We start from the raw sequence: 12,784 nt of genomic DNA, 5'->3' as shown, positions 1-12,784 counted from the left end.
AGTCCCTTAATAATCAGACTGCACTGCAGCGCAATTTCATCCTGTTTGATTTTGTTTACGTGTGGCGGACCCTGCCACCTTTGTAGCTTCAAACAGTGTTCTGGGGACCTTATTTTCCTCTGAGAACAGTAAACCTCTGTTTATTCAGTTATGGAGAAACTAAGTATTTATTTCTAAATTACTTTTCCAAAACTTCAGAGTCACCCTTTAAGTTTGATAGCACTTCATGTCTGCTTTTATTTATGTTGCAGTGACTTATTCTGTGTTCTGCAGATTTACTGATCCACTGATTTAATACTTACAAAACATACAAACATATTGTGCAAACACTTTAAATATGACATTTGGCAGAAATGACATCTTTGTATCCGTGTTTAAAGCACAGTTTGTTACACAGTTTCATACAATATGCATATATAGGCTACTTTCACATTAATTGTATCAGCAAATGTACATTATCTCTTATCTCCTTTTCCATGAAACATCTTCAGCACATCTTCTTTTATTATATAAATGATTTACATCAAGTTCCCCTAAACCAACACAAATTAGAGCACTTACCTCCGAAGATTTTATCCTCTATCTGACTAGAATTTGGCTTCTAGATTTTATATTGCAGAAAGTGTAAGAATATCACAAGCAAAATAATCCATCACTGTGTCCATCACTGGGACCCCTGTAGCAGCTTCAGGGACCCCTGAGGGTCCCCAGACCGTACTTTGAGACCCACTGTAGTATACTTTATGTACAACTATTTCCTTTTGTGGTTTCTTTCTCATCACCTGTTTTCCTGTTTAGCTTCTGTTTTGTATTCTTTAACTGTTGGGGTAAAAAAAGAAATGTGACTTGTGTCTGACTTGATAACTTAACACTATTTTCTACTATAAGCAGAAAGATAAGTTCACCAGACTATGTAAACATTCTCATTAGACATATGCATATAAAAAGTCCCATATAACCAAACACAAAAATACATTTTGCTTCATTTTATTATTTATCTCTATTTTTCAGCATCAGCTTGAGCACAGATGCGCCCCCTTGTGGTCACCTCAACACGATGAGCATAAAAACTTTTCCTTTCCTTCCTCCAGACTTAATCTCTCTTCTTCATCCTTGTTTAAACGCCACAGCAAAGAATATATAAAAGAAATCCTACAGATTGTGAGAACAATTAGTGAGATAAGTGGAAATGGAAATAATTTGCAGCAGAGACAAGGTGACCTTTTCAACATCCACAGATACATTTCTATAACAAATTGAGGTTTACATTGTTTTAAACACGCAGGCTTCATTGAAATTACTTGATCAAACCTTAGACCTTTGGAGGACAGTGTTGATTTATTTCTTTAAATGGCCCGGAAGCCATCCCGAGAGGTTCACTTCTCTTTAACACATCAGGCGCTAGATGGTGCTCTTCTCCTTCTAACACCCTGTTTTCAAACACACGCACGGAAATCTGGTGGAAAGGAGCTGGGCTGTCACAGTTAAATGTCAGGTGAGGCATCAGTCAGGGTTTTGATGGTTTCGTGCACCAGATTGTTTGTCACCACAGTTTACCGTTCATTTAGTACACTGACACATTGTTGGGATTGTATTTTTGTTGCTGTAGTTGTTGTTGTAGTCTGGACTTTTATCTATAGTGATGATTCTGCTTGTTTCCTGAAAACGCTTATTGGCCCTATTTATGTAATAACTGGGTCACTGAGCTGAAGCTCGTCCTTCAGAGAAACACAGTGATCTATTCTATTCTATTCTATTCTATTCTATCATATCCTGCTTATTCTATTCCACTTAAATGTAATGTTTCCTTGTTCTCAGCCTTGATATTATACGCTCCTTGATCTCCGGGCTATAATCTGCAGGTTTTGGCACGTGCTCCGCGTAGACCGGGGAAGACTTTGCGGGAATGGCACGCGGACAGATGTGCCCCCCTTCCTCCTCCTCCTCCTCCTCTTCCCCTTTGAGCGGCTCCCGCGCCGCGATGATTGACACAGAGCCGTCCGCTCAGCCAATCGCCTCGCGCCCTGCCTTATTTGCATAAAGCGGCCGCACGCCATTGGCCTGGTGCGCGCTACTGCAAACCGCCTCGCGTGCCATTACAGATGTCTTCTCCTTGGAGGCGCAAGAGGAGAGCGTTAAAAATAGACGTAAATGTGTGGGGGGTTTGTTTTAATGCGAAAGGGGCGAGGTGATGTTTATGCATTCATCAGGTAAACAAATAAATACAGATTGTTTGTTGGGAGGAGGGCGAAGAACTTATAAACATTCTGAGCGTCGGACCTCGTGAGGCATCGATTCAAACAAACAAACAAACAAACAAAAATAGAATTTAACACAATGTATTTACTTAAATAAACAAAGATGTTGGTGGTTCTTCAATTGAACAACACACTGTAGAGAACATGAGACTGCAGACTCTACATTCTTACACACACACACACACACACACACACACACCAGGCAGTATAACATTTTTGACGAGCACGGAACAAAGTTGGAAGCAAACATCCAGCGCATTCCCCCTCCCTTATCACTTCACTTCACAGCCCTGCCGGCCCGGGCTGCTGCTGCTCGCTCCGCTTTGTTGTTTGTCCCTGCAGGGCTGATTGAGCAGCGCGTGACTGACGGCCCGCGGGGGTGTTGTCCAATCAGCGGCCTGCCCCGCGCCCAATGGGTGAGTCCTCGCTGCTATTGGCTGAGGCGAGTGTGGGAAAGAATGCAGAGAGGGATTCACACGAACTGGGAGCACGCGAGCCGTCTATAAGTACGGCCGCGGCGTGTGTCGGCGGCAGAAGCGCAGAGTCGGCCCCGCACGGCGCAACGCACGCCCCGCAACACTCAGATGACAGCTCAGTGATAACACAACAGCAAAGTGATCGGACTGCCAGGCGTCTCTTACATGTGCATCTGCAGCGGCTGAATTTTTTTTTTCTCCTTTTCCCCCTCCACAACAATCTCGAACCTTTTCCCGAGAGGATTTACTTGTTTCTTTTGACGCGTTCACCGGGTTTGAGCAACGATGCCAGCTGACACTATGGAAAAGCAGACGGCTTCTCCCATCGCCGGAGCCCCTGCGAACGGATCACACACACCGGACAAACCGAAAAATGCAAGCGAGCATAGAAAAGTAAGTAAAAGCAAAATATAATGTGAAATGTTCTTGAGAAAGTTTTTTTTAATTTATTTTTTTAATTAATTTTTATTAAAGCTCTTGAAATGTTTGTCATAATTGTGTGACACATCATGCATCGAGAACAAGTCATTTATGCAGAGTTGTTTCCTCTTTGCAGTCATCCAAACCGATCATGGAGAAACGCCGGAGAGCAAGAATTAACGAAAGTCTCGGGCAGCTCAAGACTCTCATCCTGGACGCACTTAAAAAAGATGTAAGTTGAGATCGCTGTCACCACTCTTTAATGTTCATAAATAGTTGATTTGTTTAAAATGTGCTTTGGATGCAAACTCAACTTTTTATGTTCCGTCCCACAGAGCTCCAGACACTCCAAGCTGGAGAAAGCGGACATCCTGGAGATGACAGTGAAGCACTTGAGGAACCTGCAGCGCGTCCAGATGAGCGGTAAGTTTATTTAATAATGCAGGTCAACACTTAAAAAATAGATTAAAAAAAAAACAACTAAACACACCTTGAAGTCACGTACAAGCTGCCGAACGCGTCACTAATGTCACCTTTTCTCCTCTCCCTCCCCAGCAGCGCTCTCAGCAGACGCCACCGTCCTCAGCAAATACAGAGCAGGATTCAACGAGTGCATGAACGAGGTCACCCGCTTCCTGTCCACCTCAGAGGGGGTGAACACGGAGGTGAGGTCCCGGCTCCTCAACCACCTGTCCAGCTGCATGGGCCAGATGATGTCCATGAACTACACGCAGCAGGCCGCGTCCCAGCAGGCTCACCTGGCGCAGCCTCTCCACGTGCAGCTGCCTTCCACCCTGCCCATCAGCGGCGCCGCGATGAGCTCCAAACTCAGCCCGGCTGAGGCCGTCTCCCCGAAGGTCTTTGGAGGCTTCCAGCTGGTGCCCGCAACCGATGGACAGTTCGCTTTTTTGATCCCTAACCCGGCCTTTGCCTCCGCCACAGCCCCCGTCATCCCCCTTTACGCAAACGCAGGAGTGCCCGTTGCGCTCAACGCCAGTCCCGTGCACGGCAGCTCGGCGCCCACTGCAGCATCTCCGGTCCACGGCATGACGTCCTTCTCCGGGGGACCTCAAGCGGTCAGCCCGGTCGGGGTCAGCACCGGCTCGGAGGGCAGCGAGCCTGTGTGGCGGCCTTGGTAGCGCAAAGGATCAGAGACTCATGTGAAACCAGTTTGCATTACTTTTTCCAGTTTAGACTTTTAACTGACTGCACACACGACCTGGAAACTTTTCTGCTACGGGACGGTAACTCTAACCACTTAATGCCTCCGGTAGTCGTCATTGTTTCGTTTTATGGAACATGTTTTTAAGTAAATTTATCGCCTGATTCCAACATTTGGAGGTCGGTGATAGATGCTGTACATGCAGATGGAAGATTTATAGGAGATTTTTTGTTATGAAGTACTTTTTATGAAAAGGTTTAGTTTTGTACAGAGTTGTTATTGATTGTTATACCAAAGCTGTGTTTTATATTCTTTGTTGTTTTGTGTTGAAAAAAGAAAAAAAACTGAAGTTGGGTGATGGCCCATTGTTTGAATAAAAGAGATTTCAGAAATTGACTTTCTTGTCTAAAGCCTGTTTCTATCATGTCCATCTGATTTTTTTCATACTTTAAGAGGAAAAGTGCCCGTGGGGTCGTGCGTAAAAGTTCAACTTTCATGCGTAAAAGGCACACCAAACATAACTCAGGGGATGTAACTTTGAGACAGACTCACAGAGCTGCAGCCTGTCGACTCTGCTCCCAATATGAACTCCTTCATCAATTAATTTACTAACTTTTAAGTGACCACCTTGTCACCGTGAGGTTTGGCGGGAGCTCCATACATCTGGCCCGGCTGGAGAATGGTCCGGTGGACAATGGGGGTGTATTTTTTCTATTGCTATAAAGGTAATTAAAAGTTTGAAAGGGGTCTCATCCTGTATGCAGCGGGAGCTTTAAGAAGTCTTAAACCCTATTCATGAGCCTGGGAAATGCGCTCAGGGGTTAATGTCACTAACAGATTGCCCCAGTGAAAGAAGAATATGGAAGGATCCTCGCTTCCTTTTGTGGATCAATTGTTCGATTCCACTCCCATGTGGGCCTACACCTAAATAAAGGAGAAAACGAGGGAACTTGGCTCGACTTTTGTTTGATGGCAGGGGGAAGTAGGGGTCGACAGATGAGCTCAGAACATCTGAAGCTTGATGGTGACTCTCCAGAATCTCTCTCACGAGCGAGGTCATTTGAATTGTATTCATATAGTCTGTGGCCTACATCTGCTCAGGTGATTTTTCACTTTCCTGCGCGTCGCCGCCCCCTCACCCTGTCTCTGTTTATCTCTGGGTGTAAACTTATCTCCCTCCGGTGAGTGGGGTCCGGAACTGAGAGCCGTGTTTTCTGTGTCGGGCGGCGTGCATGGCGCTAGCCGTGTGTCAGCCACTTGCAGTCAGCGGGCCCCTTTACTTGGGATTATGTTACAGGCGGTCAAAACCCCTCAACATTTAATACTCCACCGGCGCGCCGTGGGTGCGCATGGCTGGCACAGGCCCGTGTTTTAAAGTGTTTCTCAACCCTGCCCCATAACACCAGTAAATACACTTTCTTACTTATTTCTTCTGCTCAGAACACTTATTTAATCTTTGATTCATTTGTGGATCCCGTGCGTAAAAGCGCAAAAGGTCTCGTATTCTGTGTCAAAATCTTTAGACCCGAGAACAGTGGAAGCTCCCCTCGCAGGGATTCTGCGCTGACAGTACGTAAACCTTTGAGCGAGAAATAGGCTATGGCAGCGTATATTTTGATTACACGAGTAAAGAGGGAGTTTGAATACACTTTGGATTCAGGAACATTTGGGGATTAACGGAAACAAGCATGGAGTTTGGTCAAACTTAAAGGTGAAGCTGTCGGCGACATTAGATGCCTTTTCTTTCGGTCACTGTGACTCCCTTTTACAGTTGGACTGTCTTGCTGAATCGTGTAGTTGCGTTCTCACTTTCTCCCCGCAGTGTGCCAGTGCCCTGCGGATGACACCGCCGTTAACTGGCATACCGAAACCTCTCTGCCAGTGATGTTTAAGCAGCTTCCTCCTGCGAGGACGCATAGTGAAACACCGGTTGGCAGCGTGTGTGGGTTCTGCGGTTGTTCCTACTGCCTTCGTGTCTGAGTTAATAGTTCAGAGATGCCTTTGTGGAGCTGAGGTCGTGAGAACCGAGCGAACTAGTCTGCCTGCGGTCGGGCACAGCGCCAGTCAGTAAATCCCCGCTGGCAGGCCGGGTCGTGCAGCCGAGCCGCGGAGGTGATGAGGCGAACACACACACACGCGTGGCCGCCAAGAAGCGAGCCTGGTCCGGTGTAAACGCGACGGATCATCGGGTGGTGGGGGGAGGGGGGCTCGGATCCAGCAGTATGTAGCCTACTCTCAGGAGAAGTTGACTGAGTCCGCCCTATTATTTTTACATGGCAACGTGGCTCTGAGCAAACCAGACTGGAGCTTCCGCATCTGCTCTGCATGTCGGAAACATAAAGAAATGCAATATGCACGTCTGCGCTGAAGACATCAAGCAGCATCATGTTGAGAGGAGAGGACGCAGGAGAGAGAGAGGCACAGATGTATACAGAGGTCTGCCCCAGCTGGCAGAGGCGCGGAGCCAACAGCGACACAATACACTGTCAAAAAAACGTTATTTAGGCGCCTAAATTTGGCTTATCGACCATATGTAAGGAAACAGGCGGGAGTCGCTATCTATGCGCTGATGAAAAGGATTCCTTCAGAGGGCTGGACGTCCCTCGGGGATGTGCACCGTCACGTCCCCTGGGAGAAGTCGCCATTTGAAGGGGGTAGGGGTCGTCAGAGGAGCCACAAATTATCATTCTCATTAGCGACTGAATGGGGGAACGCGCGCACAACGTTGCCGCCAAACCTTTAAAATCACTTCTCCCTCCAAAAATCACAATTGACATTGTTACACCAGGCCTTGTTTAGAGCAGGTTTTTTTTTTTTTTTTTTTTACCACAGGCAGTTAAGAGTGAGAGCTGCAGCTTCCATAGTGTGTGAAGGCAGGCTCCATTTCTCTCTCCTCCTCACAGTAAACAGATACATGCATTTAGATCTTTGCTGCTTTTTTTTCTTTCCCCATGCCAGGCATCTGCCAATTTAAAGTGAAGTGAAATGAGGAAGTTATGCAAAAGTTAACCAAAGGTTTTGTCAGACTGGCTTGTCTTGTCATTGTTGACAGACACATCCACAGCATTCATTCTCATAATGGTAAAAAACTAACTGACTAAAAAAAAACTATTTGAATTTCAAGCATTCACTCAGTAAATTGACACAAAGAAACTTAGAAGTCATAGTTGCCAGTTTGAAAGCAAGAACGTGTTTTCTGGTTTTGAGTCCTAAACTGCGTTCGTCTTTGAAGCTGTGGTTAGAAACTGTGTGCCATGAAGTACCAAGAATGAAACCGAAGATATGATCAGGTGATTTGACTATTTTGTTCCTTCTCACTGGTTGAGCGCTGACTTGTTAAAGATAAGGTTGGTAAGTTATTCTAGAAGCAGTAGTGGTTGTAGTGGTCTGACAGGAGCACTAAGCATTCAGCCCCTGACCCAAAGTACCAGTGAGCAGCAGTGAAAGTGACAGACTGTCGTTCAGCTGCCAACCGTGTACCGCAAAAAATACTCAGCCCCTGAGCACAATGAAAGAGTTGCTGCAGCAGCAACAACACTTTTGGCGGCTAACGTTAACCTAAAGCCCAAACCTAGAATAAGTGTGGCGCTGGGTAGCCTTTTTGGACTGAGTATCGTTCCGTGATGGCTATGTTTTTTTTGGTTTTTTTTTGGTTTGTACAGTCTATTCAACCCCAGCGTTAAGGCCTGAAAGGTCTTTTAGCCCAGAAATTAGGCTACAATACGCAGCTTGTGTTTGTTGCCAACACTGTTAGCGTCTTTTTGAATTTGTAATGTCGACCAACATTACAAACGTGACCAACATGTTAGCAACAAATAGATGGTGTATTTTAGCAGGACTATGTCATGGTTAATTTCTGAAGGACATTTAATTTAGTCATGTTTTCCATTTGCTGTTGTTAAAATGTTGTAGGCTAACATTAGCTGTTGCAACTGCCGCCTAAGCTAACTGCCGTCTGTTCCAAAGACACAAGCTACAAACATTTAAGAGCTGCATATCGAGCCTTTCAATGGTGACTTAAAATCAAAGGTTCCCAGAGACACAATTACTCACTCGCTGTCTTACTTTCCATACAGAGCTAGGCTCATTATGTTTAAGTCTAGCTTAGCACAAAGACTGGAAGGAGGGGAAACAGTTAGCTTCTATTGAAGGTTTTTTTTCTTAAATGCCTCCCAACCGCCCTTCAAACTATTATTGCATATTGTAACATCGTAGCTAGCAAGGAAAGCACATATGGAGCAGATTCAATTGATATCATTATTATAATTTTACTCTTTATAAGAAAATAAGTAAACAATTTACTCAGATGCTGAAACATAGAGCGCCAGAGTTACGAGGCTAGCTGCTGTTAGCTTCCCTGATTCATCATAATCTGACATTAATCAGTCAGTCGTGCACCTAAGGTTTACTGTTCATCTACACAAGAACAATGATACAACTGTGCCTCTCCCTATTTTACAAATTACTTATGAGTTATATTCATGGTGCACTAATTTATCTTTTCTGCACTATGTCTCTCAAGCAGAAGCTCCCCTCCAGCACATAGAGCCTTTTTTGCTTGGAGCCCCGACAGTCGTCCTCTATTCCGAACATGACTACAGGAAATATGGCCACCCTGTTGTGCCTGGGGTTGTTTGAGAGCCCCGCTGCTCTGACTTTCACATGGACGACAAGCTATATTTGCTCGTCAATGTGAAGACGCTGCAGCTACGGTGACAGAAGGAAATGCTCTGCATGCTTTGGCCACAGGTTCTGGTAAGAGAAAGGCGTGGCTGGGCGAGGAATCGCGCCTGAAGTGTTTATGTGTGTCAGCCTCTGTGTGTGCTGGACACCTGTTGAGAATCAGAGAGGGTGATGTAGGGAGAGGCGGCTAAGAGGAGACAGACAGACAGGCTGAGAGGGGTGGGGACGTGATAAAAGGAAGGTGTTGAAACTCAGGAAAGTACTCCAAGTGTGTGATTCAGTGCATGCAGGTGGTTGTTTGGAAGGGCATCGGGTCTAATGATAAAAGCAGCAACACTGGAGATGAACTTGGCAGATTGTGAACTTATTTTCTCGTGTCACCTCACATTCGTCTGCTTGTCACCTTGTTAACAAGTGCTCACGTTTAATGTTTTAGCCGTACTCGCCGTTCTCCTCCCAGCTCTGTTTTGGCTCCCTCCAAGCTTCCATCCTGTCTCTGTATTTATAGCAAGGGACCACTTATCCCTGGGACTGGATATGTGAGGTGTTGGGTGTGTGCAGACGGAGGAGGTGAGGCAGGGTGGACGAACGCAATGGGACGCGTCCAGCCTGATCAGATATCACAGGGTCCTGGTGCCGCGTGGGCTCCGTTGATCCTCGCCGCTCGTCTACAGGAAGTATTTCTGAGGCCAGGTTTGGCTTTTCAGCAGCTCCTCCGGTTTCAAGGCGTGAGGCCTGCGGCTTATAGCCTCTGCAACCCGTGCAGATTCCACAAGGGAAAGTAAAGGGTCCTCTTGACAAGGCTAGAGGTCGTCCTGCAGACTCCTAGGTGGCCTTGAAGCAGCCCTATCGAGACGTGTTTTATTTATGTATTTATCTATCGAGGGGGTCGTCCCTTGTCTTTCCCCTGAAGCTTTGGCAGCTGTTGCTCTATTTCAGCTGTGGTTCAGAGTTCAGCTGCACTAGTCTCAGAGGTAAATACTCAACCAGTGGTATCCTAATGTTGGAGACGTGAAAATGAAACAGCTTAAAGCGGTGATGAGGTTGTGGCCTCTGAGGTAAGAAAGCATTAAAACAATTTTCCCATGAGTAGCGGAGACAACATGGTTCCCAAACTGTATTAAGTATCACAGTAAGTAGTCCTGTAGGAGAGGTTTGTAATTTGTGAGTTTTGGCAATAACATTATAATAGTCAGCCTGACGTGACTTAACACAGCTCAGTGTAATGATAAATAAATAATTACATGTGAAATTAATCATTATGCGTGATTTATTTCACTGCTTTTGTATTTCAAACCTATAAATATACATTCATTAACTAAAATATACAGCATATGAAAAATGATCATTAGATAAATAAGAATTGTAGCCACTCTTGTTTCAAACAAATTAATAAATCATTAAAATCTAGCAGGATTGATCGTGGAGAATCATATTTATTTTCGTGGCTAATAATAATTGATTAAAACCCATTTCCAGCATAAAAGTCTGAAACAATAATGGTACACAACTTAATATCACCACCTAGTGACCACCGAGGACAGAATTCAAGTGTGTGTGTGTGTGTGTGTGTGTGTGTGTGTGTGTGTGTGTGTGTGTGTGTGTGTGTGACTCACCCTGTGTCTCACCACATGCCCAGACTTGTCCCCAATTTGACACTTGAGAACATCATGCACAGTGGTCTGACTCATACGTCTTTTCTCGATGCCACTGTCCGTCTGTTGTTTGTGTGTGACTGTATTTCATGCACTTCCTCTCCTTTAATGTGTGTGTGCGTGTGTGTGCGTGTGTTTATGTGTGTATATGGTGGCTCAAAGTAGTGCATTTATGTGCACATTTGCAGTGTGACTGTGTGAAAGTGTGAGAAAGGCAGAGTGTTTGACCTACTTCACTGGTGGGACCTGCAAGATGCTGCCTCTAAATAACAGTGCTGATGGCCAGTGATGCCTCTTTCAAGTGAAGAGGCACATTAAGATAATCAATATTCCAGTCTCTATTAATCTCTTTTGTATTTGACATTTGGACTGCATATGTACTGTCACAGGACACCCGGATGCATTAGTAAAATTAAAATATGGTGTGTTGACAAAACACAACTTTCTGTCTTGTGACTTGCAGTCGTGGTTTGCTCGCTTCATGACTAGCATGCAAGATATGACAGTGACATGGTCCAGGCAGACCACGTTGTTCGTGCACTGATTTGCAATGAAAAAACAAAGGAAGTAAAAAAAGAAGAAGAATATTGGTAAGCGAATGGATTTTTGCACTGAAAACGTGCCGCTGTGTACTCAGACTGTGGTCCAGCTACAAGGACGTGGTTACAAATATTGAAAAAGCTAATGTCAACAAAAAAGGCCTATGACGGGACTCTAAGTCACAATTTGTATCAATTCATATTTAGTTGAAAAAGAATTAACAGAATCAAACAACAGTAATGACTTTGTGACGTCGCTGTCCTGTATGCAGAGATATCTACTGGAGATAGCACGCTAACCAGCTAAAACCAACCCGTCAATGCTCTAGTGTTGTAAAAACCAACATTCCCCCTGTTGTCCGAACTCGTCGCCTGGGCTTCTAATTGCATTACCAACTGAACTACCTAGTTAACGGCACCTACATTAAGCATAATGTCATGATTACTGTAGCAATATGCCTCCCTCTATTTGTTTTGAATTTGACAAGTTGGCAATTGTTACAAATTGTTCCTTTAATCACTTTTTTATTGGCCATGTGAGCTGATTGTAACCTGATGTGAAAAATGAGACCTTCCTCATCTCTCTATATCATCTCCTTATACAAACCTTGTTAATTATAATCCCTGCTAGCTAAAAGAGAAAGGCTCTCTGTTCCTTTGAGTCTCTCTCTTTACATTTCAGAAAAAACGCAAAGGCAGCGTTCCACACATTTTTCCCGGAAGATCAAGGAAGCGCTCTTATATTTAGCAGATGAAATACAAGCACTTTTGACAGAAGGATATTCCACTCTGGGAGGTGTTGAAAAGCTGCGTTTCCTGAGCAGCTATCCCATAGTGCTGAGCCCCGTGGTCCTCTCTGGACCCTGGCTAAACTAGGTGGTGACAGCCGCACTGTTGCAGGAGCATTATCACCTTACTCAAACAAAAGTGAGTCAGCGACCACACCAGGCTCTTTAGGGAAGTAGAGTGGAATGGATATCATGAAACACCATCAAGCGGTGCAAAAATCATCTGTACATCCTTCATGTTTACAAAATTCCAACTAAATGACAAGACACAACTGAAAAAAAAACGCAGAAAATTGAAAAGATTCCAATTCGAATGAACGGTCTGAGAACTTTTTTTTTAAACAATTTTCATCTTAAATAATTTTTTTTTAATTATTTATCTTCGATACTATTTTATTTTATTTATTATTATCTTATGCATTTTATCCTTTTAACTGTTCACTTCTTTAAATTATCTTTTGTCAGGGTTTTTATCCTATCTTATGTTTTTAGTTTTTAAGGGTTAACTCCAGAGTTTCCTCAGGGGGGTCCTCCACACTGGGAGCTGTGTCTGGGATGCTGCTGGGGGTGCTGTCCCTGGGTCCCTTTGGCCCAGCCATTCGTTGTCTGTCAGGGTCGGGGGGCCTGGGCACTGGTGCCCCCCGTGGCACAGCCTGTGACTCCTCCCAGTGTGGACGGCCCCAAAGGTGGCGTTTCCTCAATCCTCAGTGCCTTGCCATGTCTCCTTATTTCCTGTAGTAAGTGTGTGTGTGTGTGTGTGTGTGTGTGTGTGTATGTGTGTGTACGTATGTGTGCATGTATAT

At 44.8% G+C, this 12,784-nt stretch overlaps 1 protein-coding gene across 2 annotated transcripts; it reads left to right on the top strand.

The window, feature by feature from the left end:
- Nucleotides 1–2,768: 2,768 nt before the first annotated feature.
- On the top strand, nt 2,769–4,712 carry her9 (hairy-related 9). Of its 2 annotated transcripts, none has more exons than XM_030421847.1 (4): nt 2,769–3,127; nt 3,291–3,386; nt 3,490–3,577; nt 3,713–4,712. In XM_030421847.1, the coding sequence occupies exons 1-4, from the start codon at nt 3,020–3,022 to the stop codon at nt 4,291–4,293; spliced, it is 873 nt and encodes a 290-aa protein (XP_030277707.1). In that variant the 5' UTR covers nt 2,769–3,019; the 3' UTR covers nt 4,294–4,712. The 2 variants fall into 2 exon arrangements, with proteins under 2 accessions (XP_030277707.1, XP_030277706.1); XM_030421846.1 differs by having other exon boundaries at nt 2,770–3,127; nt 3,710–4,712.
- The last annotated feature ends 8,072 nt before the right edge of the window (nt 4,713–12,784 follow it).

This window comes from Sparus aurata, chromosome 7, assembly GCF_900880675.1.
Source record: "Sparus aurata chromosome 7, fSpaAur1.1, whole genome shotgun sequence".
NCBI classification, from domain to species: domain Eukaryota; kingdom Metazoa; phylum Chordata; class Actinopteri; order Spariformes; family Sparidae; genus Sparus; species Sparus aurata.
Note: the sequence above shows the minus strand (reverse complement) of the source record. Positions and strands in the feature narration are given on the sequence as shown.

What these genes read in the sequence shown, in the direction of transcription:
- her9 (XM_030421846.1), top strand. Translation starts at nt 3,020, where the DNA reads ATGCCAGCTGACACTATGGAAAAGCAGACGGCTTCTCCCATCGCCGGA. An exon ending in TGGACGCACTTAAAAAAGAT is followed by an intron (nt 3,387 to 3,489) that starts GTAAGTTGAGAT and finishes TCCGTCCCACAG; the next exon opens with AGCTCCAGACACTCCAAGCT. An exon ending in GCAGCGCGTCCAGATGAGCG is followed by an intron (nt 3,578 to 3,709) that starts GTAAGTTTATTT and finishes CTCCCTCCCCAG; the next exon opens with CAGCGCTCTCAGCAGACGCC.